The sequence below is a fragment of the Delphinus delphis genome, chromosome 3 (assembly GCF_949987515.2).
Source record: "Delphinus delphis chromosome 3, mDelDel1.2, whole genome shotgun sequence".
In the NCBI taxonomy this organism is placed as follows: domain Eukaryota; kingdom Metazoa; phylum Chordata; class Mammalia; order Artiodactyla; family Delphinidae; genus Delphinus; species Delphinus delphis.
The window spans coordinates 20,745,829-20,770,682 of record NC_082685.1 but is presented as its reverse complement, the minus strand read 5'-3'; the positions used below and the strand labels follow the sequence as shown (position 1 = coordinate 20,770,682).

Here is a 24,854-nt window from a genome sequence, read left to right as displayed (position 1 = left end):
GCAGTGAAAACTTGGACATTTCACATAACTATGTCCTCGATTTTAAAAAGTAAGTAAAATGTATTAAATCTCAACTGTCATGTGAACATTGTTTTAATATTCGGTGTGATAAAATGGGAGGTATACATAAAGCAGTTCTGTTGCATACTGGTGGTTATCTTAAGTTAAAGCACTCATGCAATTGAGTTGCAATCTGAACTGGCTGCCTTGTTCATGGAACACCATTTTTAGTCTTAAACATTACTAAAAATGTAAATCAACTATACTCCAATAAAAATAAATTAATTTTAAAAATTACTAAAAAACTATGGCTCTTCATACTTGGATATTTGTCAGACATTTCTTGAAAATGGATAAAAAGGAGCCTGTCAATTCAAGGAAAAACAACTGGCAAATTGTTGCCAATGATAAAATTTGAGTTCTTAAGTGAAAATTAGAATTTTGGAAAACTGTCATCTACCCACCCTGAGCTTAACTGCTTCCTAGTATTTACTGATGAAATCATGGGGATATTAATAAATGTGACATTTTAGTATTACATAACGAAATAGATCAACATTTGGAAGATTACCAGACTCAGCAAACCAATATTTTCCACATGAACAATGCATGATGTTAAAAACCATGCGTATGTAAAAGATCCATTCAAAGTGCAAGACAGATAAAAGAATTTTAATGTAATAGTTACATTAGTAGCTATTAGTAACATATCAATAGTATATTGATACAGTTTCAGATTAGACACTGCAACTAAGGTTTACCCTGTGAAGTTTTAGTGTATAGTATCAAAGAATATGTAGTTATTGAACAGGTTATTAAAATACGCCATTTTCCACCTGTTTATCTGTGAGAGACCAGATTTTCTTCATATACATCAACCAGACAACATTTTACAACAGATTTAAGTAAAAATATCTGCAAAAAAATATGATCGTCACTGACACTGGTCAGAATGGCCATCATCAAAAAGTCTGCAAATAACAAGTGCTGAAGAGAGGGTGTGGAGAAAAGGGAACCCTCCTACACTGTTGGTAGAATGTAAATTGGTGCAGCCACTATGGAGAACAGTATGGAGGTTCCTTAAAAAAACTAAAAATAGGGCTTCCCTGGTGGCAGAGTGGTTGAGAGTCTGCCTGCTGATGCTGGGGAAGTGGGTTCGTGCCCCGGTCCGGGAGGATCCCACATGCCGTGGAGCGGCTGGGCCCGTGAGCCATGGCCGCCGAGCCTGTGCATCCAGGGCCTGTGCTCCACAACGGCAGAGGCCACAGCAGTGAGAGGCCTGTGTACCGCAAAAAAAAAAAAACAACTAAAAATAAAGTTACCATATGATCCAGCAATCCCACTCTTGGGCACATGTCTAAAAAAGATGAAAATTCTAATTCAAAAAGATACATGCACCCCAGTGTTCATAGCACCATTTACAATAGCCAAGATATGGGAGCAACTTAAGTGTCCATCGACAGATGAATGGAGAAGGAAGATGTGGTGTGTGTGTATATATATATATATATATATATATATATATATACACACACACACACACACACACACACATACACATGCATGTGCACACACACACACAGTGGAATATTACTCAGCCATAAAAAAGAATGAATAATGCCATTTGCAGCAACATGGATAGACCTAGAGATAGATTATCATACTAAGTGAAGTCAGTCAGTCAGAGAAAGACAAATATCATATGATATCACTAATATGGAGAGTCTAAAAAAATGATACAAATGAGCCTATTTACAAAACAGAAATAGACTCACAGACATAGAAAACAATCTTATGGTTACCAAAGGGAAAAGGGAGGGAAGGGATAAATTGGGAATTTTGGATTAACACGTACACATATATGAAATAGATAAACAACAGGCTCCTACTGTATATCACAGGGAACTATATTCAGTATTTTGTAATAACCTGTAATGGAAAAGAATCTGAAAAAGAATACATATGTGTGTGTGTGTGTGTGTGTATGTATAAGTGAATCACTTTGCTGTATACCTGAAATACTCTAAATCAACTACACTTCAATTTAAAAGAAGAACAAAAATAAAATAAAATGTAGAACACTGAGCTTATTAAAAATGTTCATTTTGGAAAATATAGTTATTCATAAAAATGTGATTTATGTTAACATAATAGATTTATTGTTACTTTTAAATGAATTAATCAGTATTTTTAGCCCATAAACACAAAAGCTCGGGGCTTACCTGGTGGCACAGTGATTGAGAGTCCGCCTGCCGATGCAGGGGACAAGGGTTCGTGCCCCGGTCCGGGAGGATCCCACGTGCCGCGGAGCGGCTGGGCCCGTGAGCCGTGGCCGCTGAGCCTGCGCGTCCGGAGCCTGTGCTCTGCAGCGGGAGAGGCCACGGCAGTGAGAGGCCCGCGTACCGCAAAACAAAACAAAAAAAACCAAAAGCTCTCTGGGAATCTCCTTATTTTTCAAAACTATAAAGTGTTCGTGAGGCCAAAAAGCCTAAGAACTGTTGATCCCACTATCTAGGATCATCTTGCTGTTAGAAGACAAGGAAAGAGTAGAGTCTTGGGACATTTTGTTTGTTCATGTATAGGAGAAAACCGAAGGTGGTTATCAGAGTGTTATGGTAATAGTATGGTAAATCGCTAAATTGGAAATAATCATTTCTTAGAATTCAACAATATGTTTAAACTCTATTTTCTCTTACTGTCTTCTACCAAATATCACCTTTTCATCTTTTGGTTTCTTATGATGGTTCATGTGGTTTTCCCTCTTTTCGTCTTCCTGTCTTTCTCCTATATGTTTCCTTTACTCCTACCAGACAGACCCTCCTGCCTGCCTCCCACTCATCACCCAGACTAATCCTGTCAATTTCTTTCTTCATATTCTCCCTTAGCTCATCCCATTATGTCCTTCCCTGCAAAATTGTTGTGCTTGCCACCATTGACTGTTCTTCACTGGTTATTCTTCTGTCCAGATTTCTTTTCATGCCTTCTTTGAAGGCCTAATTCAAATGCCTTATTGTACATGACATAGTTTTAGTTGTCATGAATGTCAGCTTAGTAAAAGGAAGATTTTTCTACCAAGGCCATGTAGTTGGCAAATTGTTATTAATCAAATTTTGAACTCAGCAGATAACTAAGCATCGAGAGGAATGTTGTAGAAGGTATCCCATTACTGGGGCAGTCACTTATGTGACTGTGTGTCACTCTGTGTCCCATGCAAAGATTGTTTACCTCATCCACAAAATGCACAAGAATAGCAAAATATGACTTTGAAAGCATAGAGTACAGGCTATATGTATTGAGTAAACAAGTTCTTGGAACTTGTAGCAACAGACCTTCTTCCCAAATGAAACCTCACTCTGAATCTGAGGTGTACAATCTCCAGCGTACAACACAGGTAAAAGGAGAGCTTCTCTAGTTGAAGCAGGAGTTGGGTCTCAAAAGCACATCCCTGTCCCCAACAAAACAAACACCGCAAAGCTTGTTTTAAGAGCCTGCTCTCGATTATTGAGAAAAAGAAAAGGCACGGTAGAAATCGTTTAAGGATGAAAATTAAGTTTTTCATAGGTTTTTATGAGGAAAGAGAAGCACAGTGAAACCAAGAAGATAGACATGAGTATATACCTTGCTTATGACTTTATCCCTCACTGTCTCTTCAGGATGAAACTTGGAATTACGTGCTTGAGTCTAGCATGTTTGAAGCATGCTCATTTCTGGCATAAGATAAATAAGGCATTTATTGTATTCCTTAAATGTGAAACCTCTTTACCTGAAATTCTTTATTATCTGCAACCATGAGGATTTCAGATTCAGATATGTAAAGTGAGGCACTTTGGGTAAAAATCTTTTAAGAAGTGGAAATTCATCATCACTGCAATATATGTAATTAATCTGGTATCCGAAAACTTGGATGGAGAGGGTAGATCTTATACCTAACTGAAGTTTAGGCTACAAAGAACATTAGTACCTGTGATTTTTGTCACCAGTGAATTTTGTTGTACATATCTTGAAGTCTTGTTTCCAGTCATTACTACTGCTACGTCTTCTTATTTGTGCATTACAAGGAAACATATATAACTCTAATCTCTCGTTCTAACATTCTGATCATTTTAATATAATCTATGTTCTTTTGTGTATTATGTTTATGCATTTATAAATGTTATTCTGCAGAGGGCCTTTAGGTGTTGTGAGAGTGCCAAACAAAAAAGATTAAAATGTAATTTAAAAAGAGGGAAGAAACTGGCCTTGTGGAGACTACTTACGTGTCAGACACTACTAGGCAATTTATTTAACTTATTTAGTTCTCAAACAGGTGTGATTATTTATTGTTCATTGTAGAAAATACCTTACCACTGAAGAAATTAAAACTCAGCAAAGAAAGAGAATTCCCCAAAGTCATATGATCTTAGAGCTCCAGTCTGACATCAGTTAAAGCTTGTGCTCTTTATACTCTGGCATTGTGTATCATTAATATTCTCTTTATAGTGTGTTGTCTCTTAATGAAGAGGAAGACGTGTGTGTGGGGTGTGTGTGTGTGTACATATATGACTTTTAGAGGTTTACTTCTGCCCTCATTGCCCTAACCTAATTTTGCCAATAAGGGTAAAATCTGACAGACCCCCGGGGGTGTGGTTCAAGTACATTGGAGAAGGAATACTCTTGCAGAAAAGTCTTTCTGAATAATTAAATTACTAAGCCCTTGGCTGGGAGATAAATAATTGGTTAGGAGCTGAGCAAGAGCTGTTTCAGCTGGGTCGTTATATGCAGCCTTGTGATGCTAGTGCCAGATTTTTTGATTCCCACAGGAGGCAGCCTTCTGTGCTGTGATTCTTGCCCTGCTGCTTTTCATCGTGAATGCCTGAACATTGATATCCCTGAAGGAAACTGGTATTGCAATGACTGTAAGGCAGGCAAAAAGCCACATTACAGGGAAATTGTCTGGGTAAAAGTTGGACGATACAGGTAAGTAAGCATGAAGGAGACTGGCACTTAGTTCTTTTACCAGCCTCTGTTTCTTGTGCTTAACTTTTTTTAAAAAATGGTCTGATTAAACAAGGTTCACCCCCTCCCCCATTAATTTTCCATTATAGAAGAAAAAAACTTTGCTTTATGTTTTGCAATTATAGGAATATCCATTATAGAAGAAAAAGACTTTGTTTTATGCTTTGCAATTATAGGAATAATATATATCCTCTGTAGGAACTTTATAAATTAAAACAAACCCATAATCTCACAAACAAGGAAGAGACATCGCTAACATTTTGGCATATTTACTTGCAGACACACCAATACATGCACCTTCAACATAATTAATTAGCCTTATCGTTCTTTGTACCCAGTTTTGTTTCTTGCTTTTTCTTTTTAAAATTATTTTTATTGGATATGGAATGTACAAAAAATATTATAACGTGCTTGATTTTAAAGAAACACTTGTGTATGTACCTCCCAGTTAAAAAAAATAGTACTTTACTGGCACCTTGTACTGCATTTTATGTTTTTTATTTCTTTGCCTGGTTATATAGGTTTACCACATGTGTGTTTTGTTCTGTATGTTTTAGATCTTTATATAAAGGAATTGTTGCTGTATTTTCCTGCAGCTTGCTTTTTTCATTCACTGTTACACTCCTGAGATATATTATGGTTAGTGCAGTGCTCTAGCTCATTCGTACTTCACTTTTCTACAGTGTTCCTTTATATAGTCATACAGTGTGGTGTAGTTATTTATCCATTCTCACATTCACGTTTGGACTATCAATATTTTATCAATGTTTCATGGTGTACATGCATGGGAGCTTCTCTAGGCCATTCTCAGGATAGAATAGCAGGGTCAGGGTTTCCAGCTTTAATAGCTAATGCCAAATTGTCTTCCTAAAAGTCGTTGTAGTAGTTTCCTTCTCAAAGGCCAATTTGTATCTCATTGTATAGCATCTGTCGTTCCCTTAACTGTTGAACATTTAAAATTTTTCCAGGTTTTCATTCTTACAGATAATACTTCAATGGACATTATAGTCATAAAGTTTTGTTCATATCTCTAATTATTTCCTTTTATAGATTCCTTGAAGTAGAACAACGGTCTAAGGGAGTGTGTGTGTGTATATTTGAGCATGTGCGTGAGGGTGGGCATCTTCAGCCTTTTGGCACATACTGCTTGTTTCTTCTCTAGTTAGATTGTAAGAATGCTCTGGGTCGGACATTAATGTGGGTTAGAGAGACATTGCTTTTCCTTATTCCTGTCCCAAAAGTAGGATTCTTTTTCATTCCTTGCAGCCTTCTAGAGGTTTCCTTCCTTCTTTTCACCTTTCCCAGGTGGTGGCCAGCTGAGATCTGCCATCCTCGAGCTGTACCTTCCAATATTGACAAGATGAGACATGATGTGGGCGAGTTCCCTGTGCTCTTCTTTGGGTCTAATGACTATCTGTGGACTCACCAGGCCCGAGTCTTTCCCTACATGGAGGGGGATGTGAGCAGCAAGGATAAGATGGGCAAAGGAGTGGACGGTACATATAAAAAAGGTAACTTTATCTATCCTTTTTGTTTCTCAGGCCAACACAGACCTCTGTTGCCCACGTATCTGCTCTCTGTTAGAATTGTATGTTTTAGAATTCATATATGCTCTGTTAGCAGCTATGTTCTGCCTTCCGGGGCAGTATGTGGCTGTGGCTACAGGATTTTACAGAGAAGTTGACCCATGTAGTTCATTAGTTTTGAACCTAACCTTTACTTAACTAGAATTTCCTTAAGGGAAGTTCCTTATCTTACCAATTCTGTTTTGTCAGTGTCTCATCAGGTAGGTACCAGAACTTTGAAACTGTTTTGTAGAATAAACACTACAGTTTGCAAGGCAAGGGCAAGAATATCTAGCAGAGCCACATTTGTTCCAAGGAGGTGTTTGTTTGTTTGTTTAGTTTGTTGAGAAGAAATAAAATTCACCCAAAATTATAGAGCAACGTAAGATGGTAAAGGCGCATAAATGTTCTAATCAAAGAGGTTTTTGTAAGCTGGCCTAACAGTGAAGGAGAGAGGGGGTATTTGAGGCCAGGAGGGGTTGACAGCATTCTCTCTGCCAATATAACGAGTAAGGGTTGCTTTGAGAATTCAATGAGATAATACAAAAATCATCCTGAAGGGCATATAGTTGGTATCCCATCAATGATAATTAGCTTCTTCCTTTAGCTGTTCTTTGAAAGGCAATACAGGTATCTCTTGTTATTTGAATATATTTGGACACTGAAGTATAAGATTTTGTTTGCATGGTGAGGTGAAGAGGGGATTTTAAGCAAGTGAAACTTCCTGGTGAGGTGCCATAAAATTCTAAGCAGGTGAAACTTCCTGGATGGGGAATGAGAATGATGTCCATAAGAAAAAAGTTCAACAGAGGTTTTGTTGCCCTCATGTTATTTCAGGGGTCCTCACTTACCTGTTGACAGTGTGCTTTCTGTGCAGATAGGCACTATCAGTACTAATACTACAGGAGTTTGGGTCTTGAGTCTTATAGTCTCAGATGGTCAGGGACCAAATGACCAACATCTTTGCACAGAGCTGGCCACCGTCAAGGCTGGGGACGAAAGTGGAGTGTAGGCAATATCGCAAGTCTGAGCCTGCTGAAGCTCTGCAATTCTGCTCTTTCTGTACCTTGACCTTAGGCTGGCCTCTGCCTTCAAGGAACACACAGTTTTGTGGGGGAATTGGACACAGATACAGGTAGTCAAAATGCCATTCTTCGAGAGTGCTGTGGCAGAAGTGTGCATGGTATGCTGTGGGAGCAGACCAAGAGGAAGCAAAACAGTGCTGGGGATCAAGGTTTGGAAGTCATGGATGGCTTCTTTCTTAAGTGATACTTTGAAGAAGAACTATAATAACGGTTGCCAGTTGTTGATTGCCAGGCCCCGTTCAAAGTGTGTTTTCTGCTTTAAGTCTTTGCAGCAACCCTATAAGTTAGATGCCATTATCTTTATCTCATAGGTGAGGAAATTGAGGCACATAAAAATTAAATTTGGGGAATTCCCTGGTGGTCCAGTGGTTAGGACTCCGTGCTTTCACTGCCAGGGCCCGGGTTCAGTCCCTAGTCAGGAAACTAAGATCCCGAAAGCTGCGTGGCGTGGCCAAAAAAAAAAAAAAGGTTAAATTTGTTGCACAAGGTTCCAGTGCCAGTAAGTCATAGAGAAAGGTTTCAAACTCTAGTATAGTTGGGCTCCAGAATCCAAACTCTTAACCCCTACACTGACTGTGAGGAAGTTAACAACTTAAATGTTGTAACAAAAAGACAGCCTATGTGAAAGCACACATTGAGTCGAACGTGATGAGTTAGTGACCTCCAAGTATTTGCTGTGGTTTAAGCACGGGGTTGGGGGAACACTGGACTGCTTTACTGAAAAGGTGGCTAAGTTACATGGTCAGAGCAGATTTTAGAAATCTCAGTCTGACTAGAATGTCAGGACCGTAGAAAGTGAGAGGTTGTAGCCAGGAATGTCAGCGAGATGGCTGTTTTTAGTAATTTCAGGCAGAGATAATGAGACTGTCACAGAGAATAGCGCATGGAGTCGAGAGGATGATGGGTACTAGATAGACATTAAGTAGATAAACTAGGTAGGACGTGCTGAATAATAGGATGAATGAAGGAGGGAACAACTCCAGGCAACATCAAGTCTGCTAGATGGTGACAAGGAAATGGAGAAAGGGGTGTGGATTAGAGGGGAGATTTTCTTTAAAGAACTGGCACAGCTTGGGGAAAACTACAGAGAGGAAAGTGGGAAAATTTGGAATTCTTTAAAGAGTTTTTAACCTGAGTCAAGAATAATGAATTAAAATTTTGTTTTAAGCGGAGAAGAATGAGATTAAGATTTTTTTCAGACTTTTCAGACACTACAATCTTTTAAACATATGAAAGTTCAGGACTTGTATGCAGATTAGCTGCAAAGATCTATCTTTGTATTAGGCTAATAACTGATATTTACAGAATGAGCTTTAGGAGAAGAGTAGGATAGGTGCTCCAGACAATAGGGAAGAAGGAAAGGAAAACTTCTAATTTTAATTTCTTCCAAAGGAACACAGCATGTTACCTGGACACCTAGGAGGCACATTATTTGTGGAAGCAGAAAACTCAAAACTGAGGAAAAAGGCTTAAAGGCAGTGACTTTGCTGAGCAGATGCAGTCTAGTTGTTGTTAGGAGATGTTATATGTGGGCTTTTTCAAATTATTTAGCTTTGTTTTTTGTTTTAAGTTTTCCTCTGACACTGGTAGTCTGTATAGTGCCATTTAATGATGGATTATGTTTTATTTTAATGCCATATATGAACACTCTGGGGACTGTAACTTACTAGAAAATAGAAATCATATATATGTCTTAGATTTTTGTCTAAAACGTGAATTTTCTCCAATTTAAAAGGGGGAAAAAGCGAAATAAGTAACACTACCCAGAGATTAAGTGACTGTGCTATATGTTTTCTTAGCTCTTCAGGAAGCTGCAGCAAGGTTTGAGGAGTTAAAGGCCCAAAAAGAGCTAAGACAGCTGCAGGAAGATCGAAAGAATGACAAGAAGCCACCGCCTTATAAACATATAAAGGTGAGAAAAGACCTCAGGAGAGACCCTGTAATAGCTTGCCTGCTTCCCGCTCTGTTCATGAGGAGAACTGGAAGCGCAAGCACAGTTGCTTTTAGGTAGAGGTATGAGCTTGAAAGAAGATAAGAAAAAAGTGCCAGAGCACCATTTCTAGCACATTGTGTGCACTTTATAAAATTAGTTGTGTGTTGATACAGTGTTGTTCCTGTTGCTTTCGAAAGTCTTTTCATAAAGTGGATTGGAATAGATTCTGTTCACAGTCAACGAACCTTGTGGTTTGAAAGGGAAAAAAGAGCCTTGATAAAAAATGATAAATGGCCCTGAGATAGTGTGAATAATACACATGGTAAGTCTTCTCGTAATGGCTAATAGTAAAGATATTTTAGGTGGCCAGTGTGACTAGGATTCCCAAGGTCACAAGAATACATGTTAAGTGTACCTGATGCTAGTGTACCTGGTAAAACAGTCATCATCATTTCTCATCTGGGTCCAGTAGACCCTTTATATTGTTAAGTCATTTTTATAAATACTTCACAGAAGTAAAAATAAAGGAATAGTGAGGAAAAAACTTATTAGGAATTTTAGTAAGTATTTACTGAAACCTCGTTTTTAAAAACCTTTTAATCAAGTTAGTTTTGGTGCTCAAATATCAGACCACATGAAAGAATACTATAAGCTCTATTAACAAAATGAGATTGCCCAAGTTCTTGTTGCAAGATATTTGTGATGATGTCATTCCTGGTTGGGAAGACCATATATATATATATTTTTTGTCATTAGAGAAGCATTATTTGTGTACTCATTGATTTTTTTTTTCGAGTTTCTGAAGTCTGAGATTTTCACTTAGAGATCAATTTTTAGAGTCTAGTGTGTTAAGTATGTCCCAAGTATTCCATGGGACGTACTTAAACTAAAAATCAATTTGTTTTTTATCTGAAATTCAAATTCAGTTGGGTATCCTGGATTTTTACTTGCTAAATCTAGCAACCCTACTAAAAGTAGACTGAAAGATGTTATCTCCAGTCTTTTATACTTTCTGGAGAGAAGATGTAGTACTTTGGGTAATGCAGTGCAGAAACTAAACTGTGACTGTTTCACTGTTGCATCATGTTTTTATGATTCTGTCATTCCACTTATTATTTTTTTCTTTTTTAGCATAGTTGGCAATCATTGATGAGTAACAAAGAGTGATGATGAATTAGTAAAGAATTATGAGATATAGGAAAAGTAAGAACACTAAAACTCCATAATAAAGATTAGATTTATAAAAGTCTAATGGACCTGCCTAGTAGTTGCAATATAGAATGAGTTTTTTTAATAAGTAAAGTTTCTTCTTGATTTTTTGAAAGACCTCTGAGAAAGTGTCATAAAATATAAAATATCAATCCTTACGAATAGTTAAAACTGTTGGGAAAAAAACAAAACAAAACAAAACCTAAAATTGGGTCTAAATGGACCCTGATGGTAAAACTGAGAGTTAAATGGAGTTACTGTGCATGGAGACATAACACTGAGGTGTAGTTCATCCTCAGAAAAAGGGAAAGTAATTTGTTTCCACAGTCGTAGATGTCACATATAGCAGAAGTTAGGCCCTTCAGAGTAGCCCGTCAACCGTATTGAACCTGTATATTGAGAAACCAACTAACGTCCCATACATGATCTAATCACAGAATTTAGACACCAACTTCTTTCCTCCACCTTTAAAACAAAAACGTATTTCCAGGAAAAAGATTTAGAATAGGGGTTGGCAAACTATGGTCCATGGGCCAAATCTGGCCTACTATGTATGGTTGGGAAAATTTGTTTTTTACAGACTATTTCCTGACACATGAAGATTTTATAAAATTTAAATATTAGTGTCCATAATTAAAGCTTTATTGACACACAGCTATGCTTATTCATTTACATATTGTCTATTGCTGCTTTCGAGCTATAGTGGCAGAGTTGAGCAACATGCACCAGAGATCTATGGCTTGCAAAAGATAAAATACTTACTGTCTGGCCCTTTACAGAAAAAGTTTGTCAATCCCTGATCTAGAGCAAGTGTAAATACTACAATTACATATCTGTGTTGTTCTTAACTTAACCATGTGTGGGGTTTTGTTTTTGCTTTATGTTGTGTTAGGCAAGAAACTTATTTGGGATTAATAACAGGTTAGATCATATGTCAAGGAGGAATGATTGAAACATACCTTTATAGAGAGAAAAGGAGTAGGATGAAACTTTTTTTGGATGCCAGTGTGTCAGTCAGGTAAAGGTATTCACCTTGAATCAGAGGTGAATATTCAGATGCCTTATGTAGGACCTGTAGTCTCAGGTGATTGAGCTCAGCCGTTGTTTATGCCTTAGAATTTGCCTTACTCAGTAGGTTTGTGACTTCCAGTTGCATATGGTGAGGGTGTTCCTCCATTAACAAGTTAATACTGTTTATCAGTATTTTAAAGAAGCTGGGAAGAGATCTGGCAGTGAGACTTACGTCATTTTAAGTTGTTCTGGAGAACGTTTGAGGGCAGTATACTTCTACAAACAGATTATTCCCCACAACAGTCTTGCAAGTAAAAGTGACTTGTCAAAATCATGCAGTTCCTGAGGAGTCAAATTTTATGTATAGGATGGGTTTTTGAAGACTCGTGGTTTGACTGTTCCCACTGAAATAATATCAAGTAGGGGAGACTCGTTTTTATTTTATTTTATTGAAGTATAGTTGATTTACAATGTTGTGTTAATTTCTGCCATACAGCAAAATGAGTCAGTTATACACATATATATATATTCTTTTTAATTATGGTTTTATCTCAGGATATTGAATACAGTTCCCTGTGCTATACAGTAGGACCTTGTTATTATCCACTCTATACATAATAGTTTGCATCTGCTAACCCCAAACTCCCACTCCCCAGTGCCCCCCACATACTCCCTCCCTCCCTCCCTCCCTCCCTCCCTCCTTCCCTCCTTCTCTCTCCCTCTCTCTCTCCCCCTCTCCCTCCCTCCCCAATTAGGGGAGACCATTCTTATAGTGCACAAATCCATCTCTGTTGTGGAACATCCTTTTTTTTTTTCTCCACATTGTTGTTAGTATTTGTGAAAATTCTAATGGCTTCAGAATCACAGAAATTGTTTGGCCTCTATGTTTTACCACACTGGATTTTCACGGTGGTTTTCAGTACTAGCACCACTAAAAATGAATGCCTGGGTGACATTGCTATAGTCTATTAAAAAGATTTCAAGTTATGATAGTCAATATTAAAATACATCTTCACAAACAGGACTCTGATTGCTCAGAGACCTTTTCATGTTAAATATCAGTTGAGAATGGTGATTTTTTTTTTTAATGTAGCAGCTAAAGTGGCGCCACCATGTGGCAATAGCAGAAACTCATTTTACAATTTACTTGGCTTACCAGCCTTGAAATTATGATTTTTTTTAAGAGATGAATTTTTTAAATTTGTGGTATTTACATTTTGCGTATCAAGTGAGGCTTTATTTTTATGTCAAATTGCCTAAATCTTTATTTCCTCCAGGTTTTTTTTTTTGGTTTTTGTTTTTTTGCTCTACGCGGGCCTCTCACTGTTGTGGCCTCTCCTGTTGCGGAGCACAGGCCCCGGACACACAGGCTCAGCGACCCTGGCTCACGGGCCTAGCTGCTCCACGGCATGTGGGATCTTCCCAGACCAGGGCACGAACCCGTGTCCCCTGCATCAGCAGGCGAACTTTCAACCACTGCGCCACCAGGGAAGCCCTCCTCCAGTTTTTTGATTGTGGTAAAATACAGATAACATAAAATTTTTGATCTTAACCATATTTAAGTATACAGTTCAGTGGTATTAAATGCATTTGTAATGTTTTGCAACCGTTGCCACCATCCATCTCTAGAACTCTACATTTTGTAAAACTGAAATCTATACCCCAGTAAACAGTAGCTTCCCATTTTCCCCTCCTCTCAGCCCCTGGCAACTATTATTCTACTTTCTGTCTCTTTGTATCTAAGTAGAATCAGTATTTGTCTGTTTTGACTGGCTTATTTCATTTAACATAATATCCTCCGGGTTCATCCATGTTGTATATCGTGTGTCAAAATTTCCTTCCTTTTTAGGCTGAATGAGATTATATTATTTTTACCACATTTTGCTTATTCATTCGTCGGTGGACACTTGTGTTGTTGCCACATTTAAGTTATTGTGAATAATTCTGCTAAATCTTGATAATTCAAAATCATGTAAAATGTGGCATGTGACTTTAAAGGAAAGAAATATGCCTTTCATAGGTCCTAAATTGTCTTGTGTTGACTTGCCTGCTATACTATAGTATGTGTTTCTACTCCAGGTGAACCGTCCTATTGGCAGGGTACAGATCTTCACTGCAGACTTGTCTGAAATTCCCCGTTGCAACTGTAAAGCTACTGATGAGAACCCCTGTGGGATAGACTCCGAGTGCATCAACCGCATGCTGCTCTATGAGTGTCACCCCACAGTATGTCCTGCTGGAGGGCGCTGCCAAAACCAGTGCTTTACTAAGCGCCAGTATCCAGAGGTTGAAATTTTTCGCACATTACAGAGGGGCTGGGGTCTCCGGACAAAAACAGATATCAAAAAGGTGAAGAAACCTATTCTTAATTTTCAGATTTTTTTTCTTTGCAGTTGCTTAATATGAGTAATTGTTCTTGATGAATATGAGAAAATTGATCATGGAGGAAAATAATATTGTGTGAGGATTAACCTTATTTTTATATCTTGCCAATCCTTCCAGAAATTAGAGGCTTGAAAATAGATGGTCTCCTTTATTTCTAAAGTTCAAGTATTGATCATGTTCACTATGTATGAGAATGATAAAAATGAGGGAAATTCATAGAGATACTTGTTTGCTCGTTTGCGGAAATCCTGGAACCTGTAGTTAGGATAGTGAGAGCATGATACAGTGGTGTTAATCACCAACTAATAAAATAAAATCTATTTTTACTGAGAGAAAAATAGGTTTGGGTTCATGGAACATGCAGGAGAAGAGGATTAGGTCTTCTCTAATGAAAATGCAGTAACATCTTCAACTTGAAACTTGGAAGGACCTGCAGGTTTCTAATAAATAGATGGTATTGTACAGTCTTTGAGTAGAATAAATTATATTTGACATTTTAATAGAATAAACCTTACTCTGGTTATACCTTCTGAAGAATTTTATTGAAGTTTGTTTCTAGGAAAGGAAGTGAATATGGGGTGGTCTATTTTAGTCATTTGCTAAGTAACCATTATATATTGTCTGTGTGTCAGGCATGTTGCTGTGTGATGCAGTGCTCAGTAAGAGAGACATGGTCCATGCTTTCATACAGTTTACATTCTAGATGCGGAGAGACATTGAACAAGTAATCACCCAATGTGGAAACACAAAGGGTTCTGGAGGCATGTGGCAAAGGGCCTGAAACTAGCTTGTCTCTGAGAATTTTAATTTTTTTGTTGTTGTTGTTGTTGTTGTTGCGCTTAGTTGCAGCAGGCAGGCTCCTTAGTTGCAGCTCAAGGGCTCCTTAGTTGTGTCACATGGGCTTCTTAGTTGTGGCATGTGAACTCTTAGTTGCGGCATGCATGTGGGATCTAGTTCCCTGACCAGGGATCGAACCCGGGCCCCCTGCATTGGGAGTGTGGAGTCTTAACCACTGCACCACCAGGGAAGTCCCTGAGAATGTGGTTTTTTTTTTTTTTTTTTTTTTTTTTTAGCGGTACGTGGGCCTCTCACTATTGTGGCCTCTCCCGCTGCGGAGCACAGGCTCCGGACTTGCAGGCTCAGTGGCCATGGCTCACGGGCCCAGCCGCTCCATGGCACGTGGGATCTTCCCGGACCGGGGTACGAACCCGTGTCCCCAGCATCAGCAAGTGGACTCTCAACCACTGCGCCACCAGGGAAGCCCCCTGAGAATGTTTTAAATTGAGGCTTGAAACATAAGTAATTGTTGGCTTAGGCTGGTTGAGTGTTCAAGCATTTCAGGTAGAGGGAACAGCATGAGAGAAAGCCAGTATGACTATTGTATAGTGAGTCAGGAGGACAGTGATGTGAAATGTGGTGGAAGGGCAGTAGGCAGGGCATGCTCCAAGGAAAAAGAGGATAGTTTAGCGAAATTGACTTTTAGGTTCTTGGACAGGTAAAGGGATCAACTATCCATATCACCATTATAGTGGAGCTTTAGTTTACTTACTTTTATTTTGGTTGATCTTAAGGTGTATCCCAAGTTTTCTGCTGTTGGCTGTGGTAGGAGTGGGGAGATGGTTCATATTTTCAAATAGTTGAAGTATCATATTTATATTATGTGGTTTCTTGAATAAACCTTTGTTAAAGTGACTAGTTAAATGTGCATGAATTGCTTTGGAGAATCTGTTGTTTTCATTAATTTTTTAAAATAAGGTATACCTGTGAACACAGTTATGCTTTTTGTCACTTAAGTGAAGAGCTATTTCTTGTTGCAGGGTGAATTTGTCAATGAATATGTGGGTGAGCTAATAGATGAAGAAGAGTGCAGAGCTCGAATCCGTTATGCCCAAGAACACGATATCACTAATTTCTATATGCTCACTTTAGACAAAGTAAGTAATGAAAAGTGTTATTTCCACTGTTATAAGATTGTGAATTAGTGTTGTCCCAGCTATAGTGTTCATAGGCATGTCATACACTGTCCAAAACAGTGTCTTTCCCCCATATTCATAGGGATTGCTTGATCAGGGTCCTGGAGTTAGGTAAGGTTGCTCATTTCTAGCTGTACATCCATGGCAAAAGGCAATACAGCTGCTTTTAGCATTATTTTTCAGTGTCCAATGTAAGTGATTATGTCTTTTAGTGTTTTTCCTATAAGATTAAAACTTGAAGCCAGAAAAATAATAATTCTTTTACTTTTTATTTTACAGATTGAGACACTGATTTGTTCGTATTTAATTAGTGCATTGAGAAGGTCATATAAATTGACTATAGAACTCAGCTTACAAACCCAAGTCAGCTCTCCAATTATTGGAATTTCTGATGAGTTACATTTCACTGGTGTCTAGAATTATATTTGGGATTTCTTTTTTTGTATGTGTGTGTTTCCAACATGTTTTATTTATTTATTTTAAATTTATTTTTTAATATTTTATAGAAGTATATTTCGTTTACAATGTTGTATTAATTTCTGCTGTATAGCAAAGTGATTCAGTTATACATATATATTCTTTTGCATTATGATTTATCACCAGATATTGAATATAGTTCCCTGTGCTATACAGTAGGACCTTGTTGTTTATGGGATTTATTTCTAATTCCAGCATCCTAATGTGTTTTGTTTCTGTGTATACTGAGATTCCTCTTTGTACCTGAGTATTATGTTCTGCTAGGTTCCTCTCCCCCACCCTCCTTTAACTTTTATAATAGACCTTTCTTGGTGTGAAACTTTGTATTTACCGAGTTGTACTTTTATGGATTGTGAGATTCTCACCTCAAGATACTCTTGATCTTCATTCGGGATGGGGTCTTGATGTCATTATTAAAATATTAGGTGATTTCTGATGTGTAGCCAGGGTTCAGGACTACCTAATTTAGAGAATGGAACAAGCTACTGTTTCTAGGATGGTGGTCCTCAAACTTTAGCATATATCATAATCACCTAGTGGGCTTAACACAGATTGCTGGGCCTCAGAGTTTCTGCTTTAGTATATCTGGAGTGCAACCCAAGAATTTGCATTTCTAACGGATTCCGAGGTGGTGATACTAGTGCTGGTCAAGGGACTACACTCTGAGACCACCCCTCTGGAAGAATCAAACTTTACAAATAGAAACTCCAGCTTATTTATTATCACTCTAATTTTAATCAATAATAGTAGAGGTCTGCTGAACAGCATCTCTTGAAATTCTAGGATCGTATTATTGATGCTGGTCCCAAAGGAAACTATGCTCGATTCATGAATCATTGCTGCCAGCCCAACTGTGAAACACAGAAGTGGTCTGTGAATGGAGATACCCGTGTTGGCCTTTTTGCCTTGAGTGACATTAAAGCAGGTAAGAATTATTTAAGGATTCTGGAGCTAGGAATGGGATTTCAGTTTTTATTATCTAAAAATCCCATATGTTCTATAATCCAAAATGAGGTTGCAAATTCCCAAGGATACATAAAAGACTTTCCAGGTGGTACTTAGCATGTACCAGGTATTTTTTTTGTTGGTGGTGGTATGGTAAAATACACGTTACATAAAATTTACCATTTCAGCCATTTTTAAGTGTACGGTTCAGTGGCATTAAGTCCATTCACATTGTTGTGCAACCATCACCACCATCTATCTCCAGAACTTTTTATCTTCTCCAACTGAAGATACCCATTAACCAATAACTCCCTCATTTCCCCGCTCCCCGAGCCCCGGGCAACCACCATTTTATCTTCTGTCTCTGTGATTTTTTTAGCTACTCTGGGAATCTCATGTAAGTGCAGTCATACAATATTTGTTTTGTTGTGGCTAGCTCATTTTTACTTAGCATGATGTCTTCAAGGTTTGGGCATGGATGTTTGGGTTTTTTTTGTTTGTTTGTTTTTTTCTGGCCGTGCCACATGGCTTGTGGGATCTTAGTTCCCCGACCAGGGATTGAACCAGGGGCCACCACAGTGAAAGCACCAAGTCCTAACCACTGGACCACCAGGGAATTTCCTGGATGGTTTTAAAGGAATAAATTTCCAGACCTTTTCCATAGCCTTTATATGAACTCCTTAAAAATTGGTCTGCCTTAGGACTTTCCCTGGTGGCACAGTGGTTAAGAATTCGCCTGCCAATGCAGGGAACACGGGTTCGATCCCTGGTCCGGGAAGATCCCACATGCCGCGGAGCAACTAAGCCCGTGTGTCACAACTACTGAACCCGCGTGCCACAACTACTGAAGCCCGCGCGCCTACAGCCTGTGCTCCGCAACAAGAGAAGCCACCGCAATGAGAAGCCCGTGCACTGCAACGAAGAGTAGCCCCCGCTCGCCGCAACTAGAGGAAGCCCGTGCGCAGCAATGAAGACCCCACGCAGCCAGAAATAAATAAATTTATTTTTTAAAAAAATTGGTCTGCCTTAGAAAGTGTCAGCAGTCCAGGTCTCCTTTTACAGTTGCCCTTCATCCACTTTATAAACCAAATATCCACCTCTTACCCATCTGAATTTTATGGTTTATGAGCCCAAGGCTAAGAAAAACAAAAACCCTCACCTCTTGGGTCTCAAAGAACTGGACATTTGGAGAATGCACAGCTATGTTGTGGCCTGCCTAGATGCCTATTACGTCTCTGAGAATTCAGAGTGTAGAAGTGAGGTAGTTGTAATCAGCACAATATTAAGATGTTTATTTGAATTGAAAGTAAACCTGATAGGGCTAAGAGGTTTGAAAGTAAAGTTATATGATGGATATTTTCCATCAATTAAAGGAGCTTAAAATTTAGTGTCAAGGTTTTGATGAAAAAGTTGTAAGCATATCGTATATACATATACATATGACACCCTCTAAATTGCATGATTTTTTAAAATATTTAGACTTGTATAAGTTTGAATGTATAAGGATGTATATAATTTTTCAAAATAAGTTTTGCAGGAATACTAACAAAGCATTTTTAGGATCACTCTCCTAACTCAAAATGAGATCAGACTGGCCTGGGTAGTTTGTAATTGACAGTAGCGTAGTCCAATGACTTTCAAAGCAGAAATCCCATATGAGCATTCTGCTTTGCCCAGTCAGTGTCGTTTACCTCAGCAAACACTAATCAAGATAAAGTAATTAAAGAGCAATTTTGTCAGCTTTTTGTCTGTTGCCTTTTCTTTTTTTCAATCTGTGGATAACACCCAACACCCCCCGCCCCCCCGCCCCGATATATCTATTTCTCTATAATTTAAATATACTGCTGCCCAGGAGTCTTTTAGGCTCTTTAGAATTTTAAAGGCTCTGACAGTTTTCATATTTTAAAAATTGAGCCACTGTTTTGCATTGCTTCACATAAAAGTATTTAATGATGAAAGTAACAATGCTTGAGCATCACTGTGCACTGTGCTCTATTGGACTAAAAGATAGTGATTTTTAAAATCAGTAAGTTGTATCAAATTTTTGGAATGGATGGCTTCAGAGTAAATTGGGTAGATTTCTGCTTTGTAACAGGAATTATCAAGTGAGTGTGTAAGAGCTACCATTTATCCAATGCCAGACACTGTTCCAAGCATATTGTCTCATTTAATCCTTACAAAAGTACTGTAAAGTATTTGGTAGCATTATCTGTGTTACTTGGATTCTTGGATCTGATATATCTCTCATTCTTTTCTCCATTTTTCTCTGTAACCACACTGGGGGAGGGAGGGGCAGTGTTCCTCTGTATTAATTACTTAAATGTTAGCCATGTGACTTCAGTTCTTATCTCTGTCCTGACTGCTTTTAGTACCACACTTCTACTTTGAACTTTAGTCTGTGTCCATGGGGATGGCCTCTTCTACCATGTCTAGCCACAAATTTCTCTTCTCCCATATTCATTCAGCTCAGGTAGAATGGTGTGGGAATTGACAGACCTTATTTTTGTCCTCCCAGTCTGCAAGGGTAGGTGGGGGAATTGAGACAGAATGTGCTCATTGCCATGCAGAGTGCCCATAGGAGCTTCAGCCTTGCGAATGGAATCAGAACTTTAAGCTTGCTCTCCTCCTTACACATCCAACCTCATGGGCTCTTCACATACCTGTTACTTTCTGTCTTCAATGTGTCATACTCACTCCTTGTTTATCTCTTCTCCAGTGCCATTTGCCATCCCCCAGATTGCAGATTATTGTATTTTGGACTGTTTTCTAGAATGGCTTTCCTGTATGCACACTGATGATACCTTCTGATTTATCTCCTTGTGTGGTTTTGTTTACACAGTGGATGCTGAGTGAGCAGCAAGTTATGCCAAGTATCTTGCTATCTTGTGGTTGAGTTGCACTGTAAGCACATTAAATATATGAAAATTCAGCTATATGCTCATAAATTTTTAAATAAGATTAGTGTGAATAGAATTACCCATCATTCAGTACAATAAGTTCACAGTGGGGAGGGGAGATGTGACCCTGCTGTTACCTTGGTCAGTCTTGGTTCCTACAGGCTCCTCACAATGTGAGCCTCTTACCAGGCCACAAATGATTCTAGCATTTGTACCATATGAACTCCTAAATATAAGCCAGCTGCTTTATAATTTGCTCAACCAAATTAAAAAATAATTGTTTCCAATATTAGATGAAAAACTGTATATATTAATTAGTCTCACTGATAGAAGATTTGTCATTCTGCAAAGGGAAATCTTCCTAAGTTTTGACAATTTTGACTGAACAATTATCACTTTGTACATTAACGGTAAGCCATGACCCCCACCCAGAGATAACCTCTTTGTATGTCTGTATAAAATTCTTCTATTTGTTAGGCTTTCCCTAACATGCTTTGAGTTTGAATGTGTGATTTATTTGCTCTCAGTTTTGATGAAATGCACTTGTGACAGAAAGGGGACTTTTTTACCTTAAATTTGTACATCTCCTATTAAAGTTTACAAATTTCTGCTATGTACATTATGTCATTCTCAGTAAGCTTGTGAGATTGTTATCTGCATTTAATAAATGGACTCTTCGGCTCAAATCAGCCAGCTAGATTGTGGTGTAACTGGGATGTATAGCCAGGGCTTAGGTCTTGTGGTCTAGAGTTCTCTGGTATTATTCTGTATTGACATGTCTCTCTCCCTTAAGTGCTGCCTGGTAAGATGTACTCACCTTGGCACAGATGACAGGTTTCCTTCATACTTGCTTTCCCAGTGCCTGGCACATCAGTGCACAATAAATTGCTGTTTGTCTGTTTTTGGTAATGAAATAATATATTTTGAATCTGAATGGTTAGAAAAAAATAAAAAACAATTTGGGATTAACACATCTATAGTAAAAGTTATTTTAAATATTACTTGTTGGGACTTCCCTGGAGGTCCAGTGGTTAAGACTTCGCCTTCCAGTGCAGGGGGTGCATGTTTGATCCCTGGTCGGGGAGCTAAGATCCCACATGCCTCGCAGCCAGGAAACCAAAAGGTAAAACGGAAGCAATATTGTAACAAATTCAATAAAGACTTTAAAAATGGTCCACATCAAAAAAATCTTAAAAAAAATTACTTGTTAAGTCATGTAAGTTTTTCTGTTATTAAGTTATATTAGCTCATTAATAATGTTATATGATTAGGATTTATTAGTATGTTAATAATACAGTGTGATTAGAGTTAATCCTTTTAATCCTCTTTTAAAAATTCATCTGTTCTCTTGGAAGTCTGCCTTTTGTGATTAATAGAGAAATAATGTAATTAAAGCCATAGATATTAATATTTTCATGGTCTTTTATGCAGGCACTGAACTTACCTTCAACTACAACCTAGAATGTCTTGGGAATGGAAAGACTGTTTGCAAATGTGGAGCTCCGAACTGCAGTGGCTTTTTGGGTGTAAGGCCAAAGGTACCTTTTAAACATAAAACTGTAAAATAGGAACCTGTAGATTACTTCCCATGTCTTTTATTGGTCTTAGTTGATCTTACATTTCCTAAGAAAGATTCTCAGTCTCTGTGTCTCTTTTTGCCTTTTTAAAGATATCAAAGAATCTGATATTGAATTTAAGATTCTAAATGTACTATAAGACTGTAGATAAACATAGAACTTTTTTTTTTTTTAAGGACCTTTAATCTTAACCATGTACCAGTATAAACTTCCTGGTTTTTTATGTGTACTTTAACTGAATTATAATTCTATAACTGTTAAGAATTGTTTATAATTCTTAAATATTATACATTTTTCCTTGCTGTTACATAATTTTCATAACCATCATTTTTAGTGACTGTTTAAATTTTTATATAATGGATGAACCATAATAGATGAACATCTGGATGCTTCCAGATTTCTCTATCGTAAGTAACAGCATGCTGAAAATTGAAATTTAATTTTGATGCAAAGTAGACTACACCGTGACTCCAATTGGGTATTTCCCATTATGCTTGTTTGATTGTGAAGTCAACATTAAGAACTGAAAAATGCAAATTAGCATGGAAACCACTAGCTAAAGAGGGTAATCATTTTGAGCTATAATAAATGAAGAACACCCAGTGATTATTCTTTTATTTATTAAATAAGAAAATTTATATTGGATTTTGTATTTTGTTTAGTTAGTTGGTTAAATGGTCTTGTTCCTTAAGATGTGCGGTTGACTTAGTCCCTATAAATTAAAATAGTAACAGAGTTTAATGGTGTTAGGTGCACTAGGGATGTCAGTTTCTATATCTTTAGGGTCTGTGTAGCATTTCACACATGAATCAGTGAAAGGGAAATTCGGGAGCAGAAGTTTAGAAATGGGAGGAGATCACTGTGGGCTGGCAATAAATTGGATTGGTCCTGGATGTTCCTAGGCTGAGATAAATAATGTGATGAAAACCATGCATTTTGATGACCAAGTGTGGTCTGCAGGGAGCACAGAGTAGACCTGTGGGCTGCACCAGGATCTATCTTGGGGAGTGGTGGACATGAACCTAAACTGACTTAGGTAAAGATGCATAGCTTGTCAAGAGCAAGGGCCACAAATTAGTTTTCTGTGTCTTCCTAGCACATGGCTCATACTAAGTGCTCAGTGAAGGTTTGTTGAATAAGTTAAGAAATGTGTGTGACACATACACCCAGAGAAGTCTTCCTTAGTTTTTGAAATTAGACAAACATAAGAATAAAAATAAAACTTACTGTTAAAGGATGATCTTTAATACCAGTCTTATGTATCAACAGAAAGCAGCACATTTCTCTCTTAATTCGCTCAAGTGGTAGGAGTAGTTGATACCAGATAAAATTCATGCTACCATTCATTGGGTACCTATGATATGCCCAGTGCTTTTCCTGCATTTTCTCTTAACTTCACAGTAGTCTATGAGGACTGTGTCTTCCCAGAGGAGAGTCTGAAGCTCAGAGAGGATAGTTAACCTGGTCAAGATCATACAACTAATGTGTCGACAATATTTGACCTCTAGAATCAACCCATTGCCACAGAGGAAAAGTCAAAGAAATTCAAGAAGAAGCAACAGGGGAAGCGCAGGACCCAGGGTGAAATCACAAAGGAGCGAGAGGATGAGTGTTTCAGCTGTGGGGATGCTGGCCAGCTCGTCTCCTGTAAGAAGCCAGGCTGCCCCAAAGTTTACCATGCAGACTGTCTCAATCTAACCAAGCGACCAGCAGGTTGGTGCCAAAATCCATTTAGAGTTCTCCTTGTTCTCTGCCAGAATTCTCAGAGCCCTTTGGTCTTTCCATGCATAGTGTTGAGAGGTGTCAAAATAAATGACAACAAAGGCTTAGAATCCTAGGTTATAGAGAAGGGAACAGAAACTCACTCGCTCTGTCAAGCATTTTATGTTATTTTATCCTCCCAGCAACCCGTAGAGAGGGGTGGGAATGACAGGAGTTTGTCCCCAAATTAGGTTTCCTTCAATATGTGGTTGCCAGGGTAATGAAATAATAGAAACTAAGGTAGTGTAGGGGCAAGGCCATAACACTGACCTCAGTGCCAGGAAATGGAAATGGGGAATTGTTTCAGAAGCAATTACTCAGGGCCGTAGCTGGCACAGGTTGTGATAGAACTGATCTTGCCAATGAGCCAGGAGTGAGCTCTAGCATAGTTTACTTGGAAGGAGCTGGGATGGAACACTGTCCATGGCAGAGATTCGGGTATCATGAAATGAGGGTAAAAGAGAGCAGCTTGGGTTGGCTTTGGGTCTTTCCTGCTGATTCTGTGTGGACAACACAGGTAAAGTTTGTGCTAGTTTCCAGACTTAACATTGAGCAAAGGTAAATCTGCTTCCATTTTTCACCTTTGTGTATCTGCTCCCTGTTCCTAGTAATAACCAAATAAGCAGTTTAATTGGCTGAGATTTTCCCCATAGGGTTGAATATTTAAAGGTTGTACAGGACAAATGGAGTTTGTAAAAATATGAAAGTAATATCTTCACATTCCATCTAAGGGGAGCTTTGGGTTTTGTTTTATTGTTGTTGCTTTTCTCCTTGTTGGAAATAGTTGTAGAAATCAGGGTTTACTCCTGCTTGGGTTCTTTTTGTTGTTTTTTACTCCTGCTTGGGTTTTAACTGATGCTCAGTTGCTACTTGATAGTTGGCTGTTATTTTTATGCATTTTGCAGAAAGTAAAGCTGAGATCCTGGGGGAGGGGAGGTGGGCAAGTGGCATGAGCTCTCTGCAGAAGGCAGCAGTTTGAAATCACTCCTTTGACTTAGTTCCAGAGCCATGACCCATCTCATATGCATGTCTTGTTTTCCT

At 38.3% G+C, this 24,854-nt stretch overlaps 1 protein-coding gene across 7 annotated transcripts in view; it reads left to right on the top strand.

The window, feature by feature from the left end:
• Positions 1-24,854, top strand: part of NSD1 (nuclear receptor binding SET domain protein 1) — a 137,019-nt gene that overhangs the window by 104,725 nt on the left and 7,440 nt on the right. For all 7 annotated transcript variants that reach the window (XM_060008300.2, XM_060008299.2, XM_060008296.2 and 4 more), the window contains 8 exons: positions 4,800-4,956; positions 6,301-6,506; positions 9,445-9,557; positions 13,878-14,147; positions 16,001-16,117; positions 17,417-17,558; positions 21,907-22,013; positions 23,561-23,765. In XM_060008300.2, the coding sequence (XP_059864283.1) occupies positions 4,800-4,956; positions 6,301-6,506; positions 9,445-9,557; positions 13,878-14,147; positions 16,001-16,117; positions 17,417-17,558; positions 21,907-22,013; positions 23,561-23,765 (1,317 nt within the window). The remainder of the gene's footprint in view (positions 1-4,799; positions 4,957-6,300; positions 6,507-9,444; positions 9,558-13,877; positions 14,148-16,000; positions 16,118-17,416; positions 17,559-21,906; positions 22,014-23,560; positions 23,766-24,854) is intronic.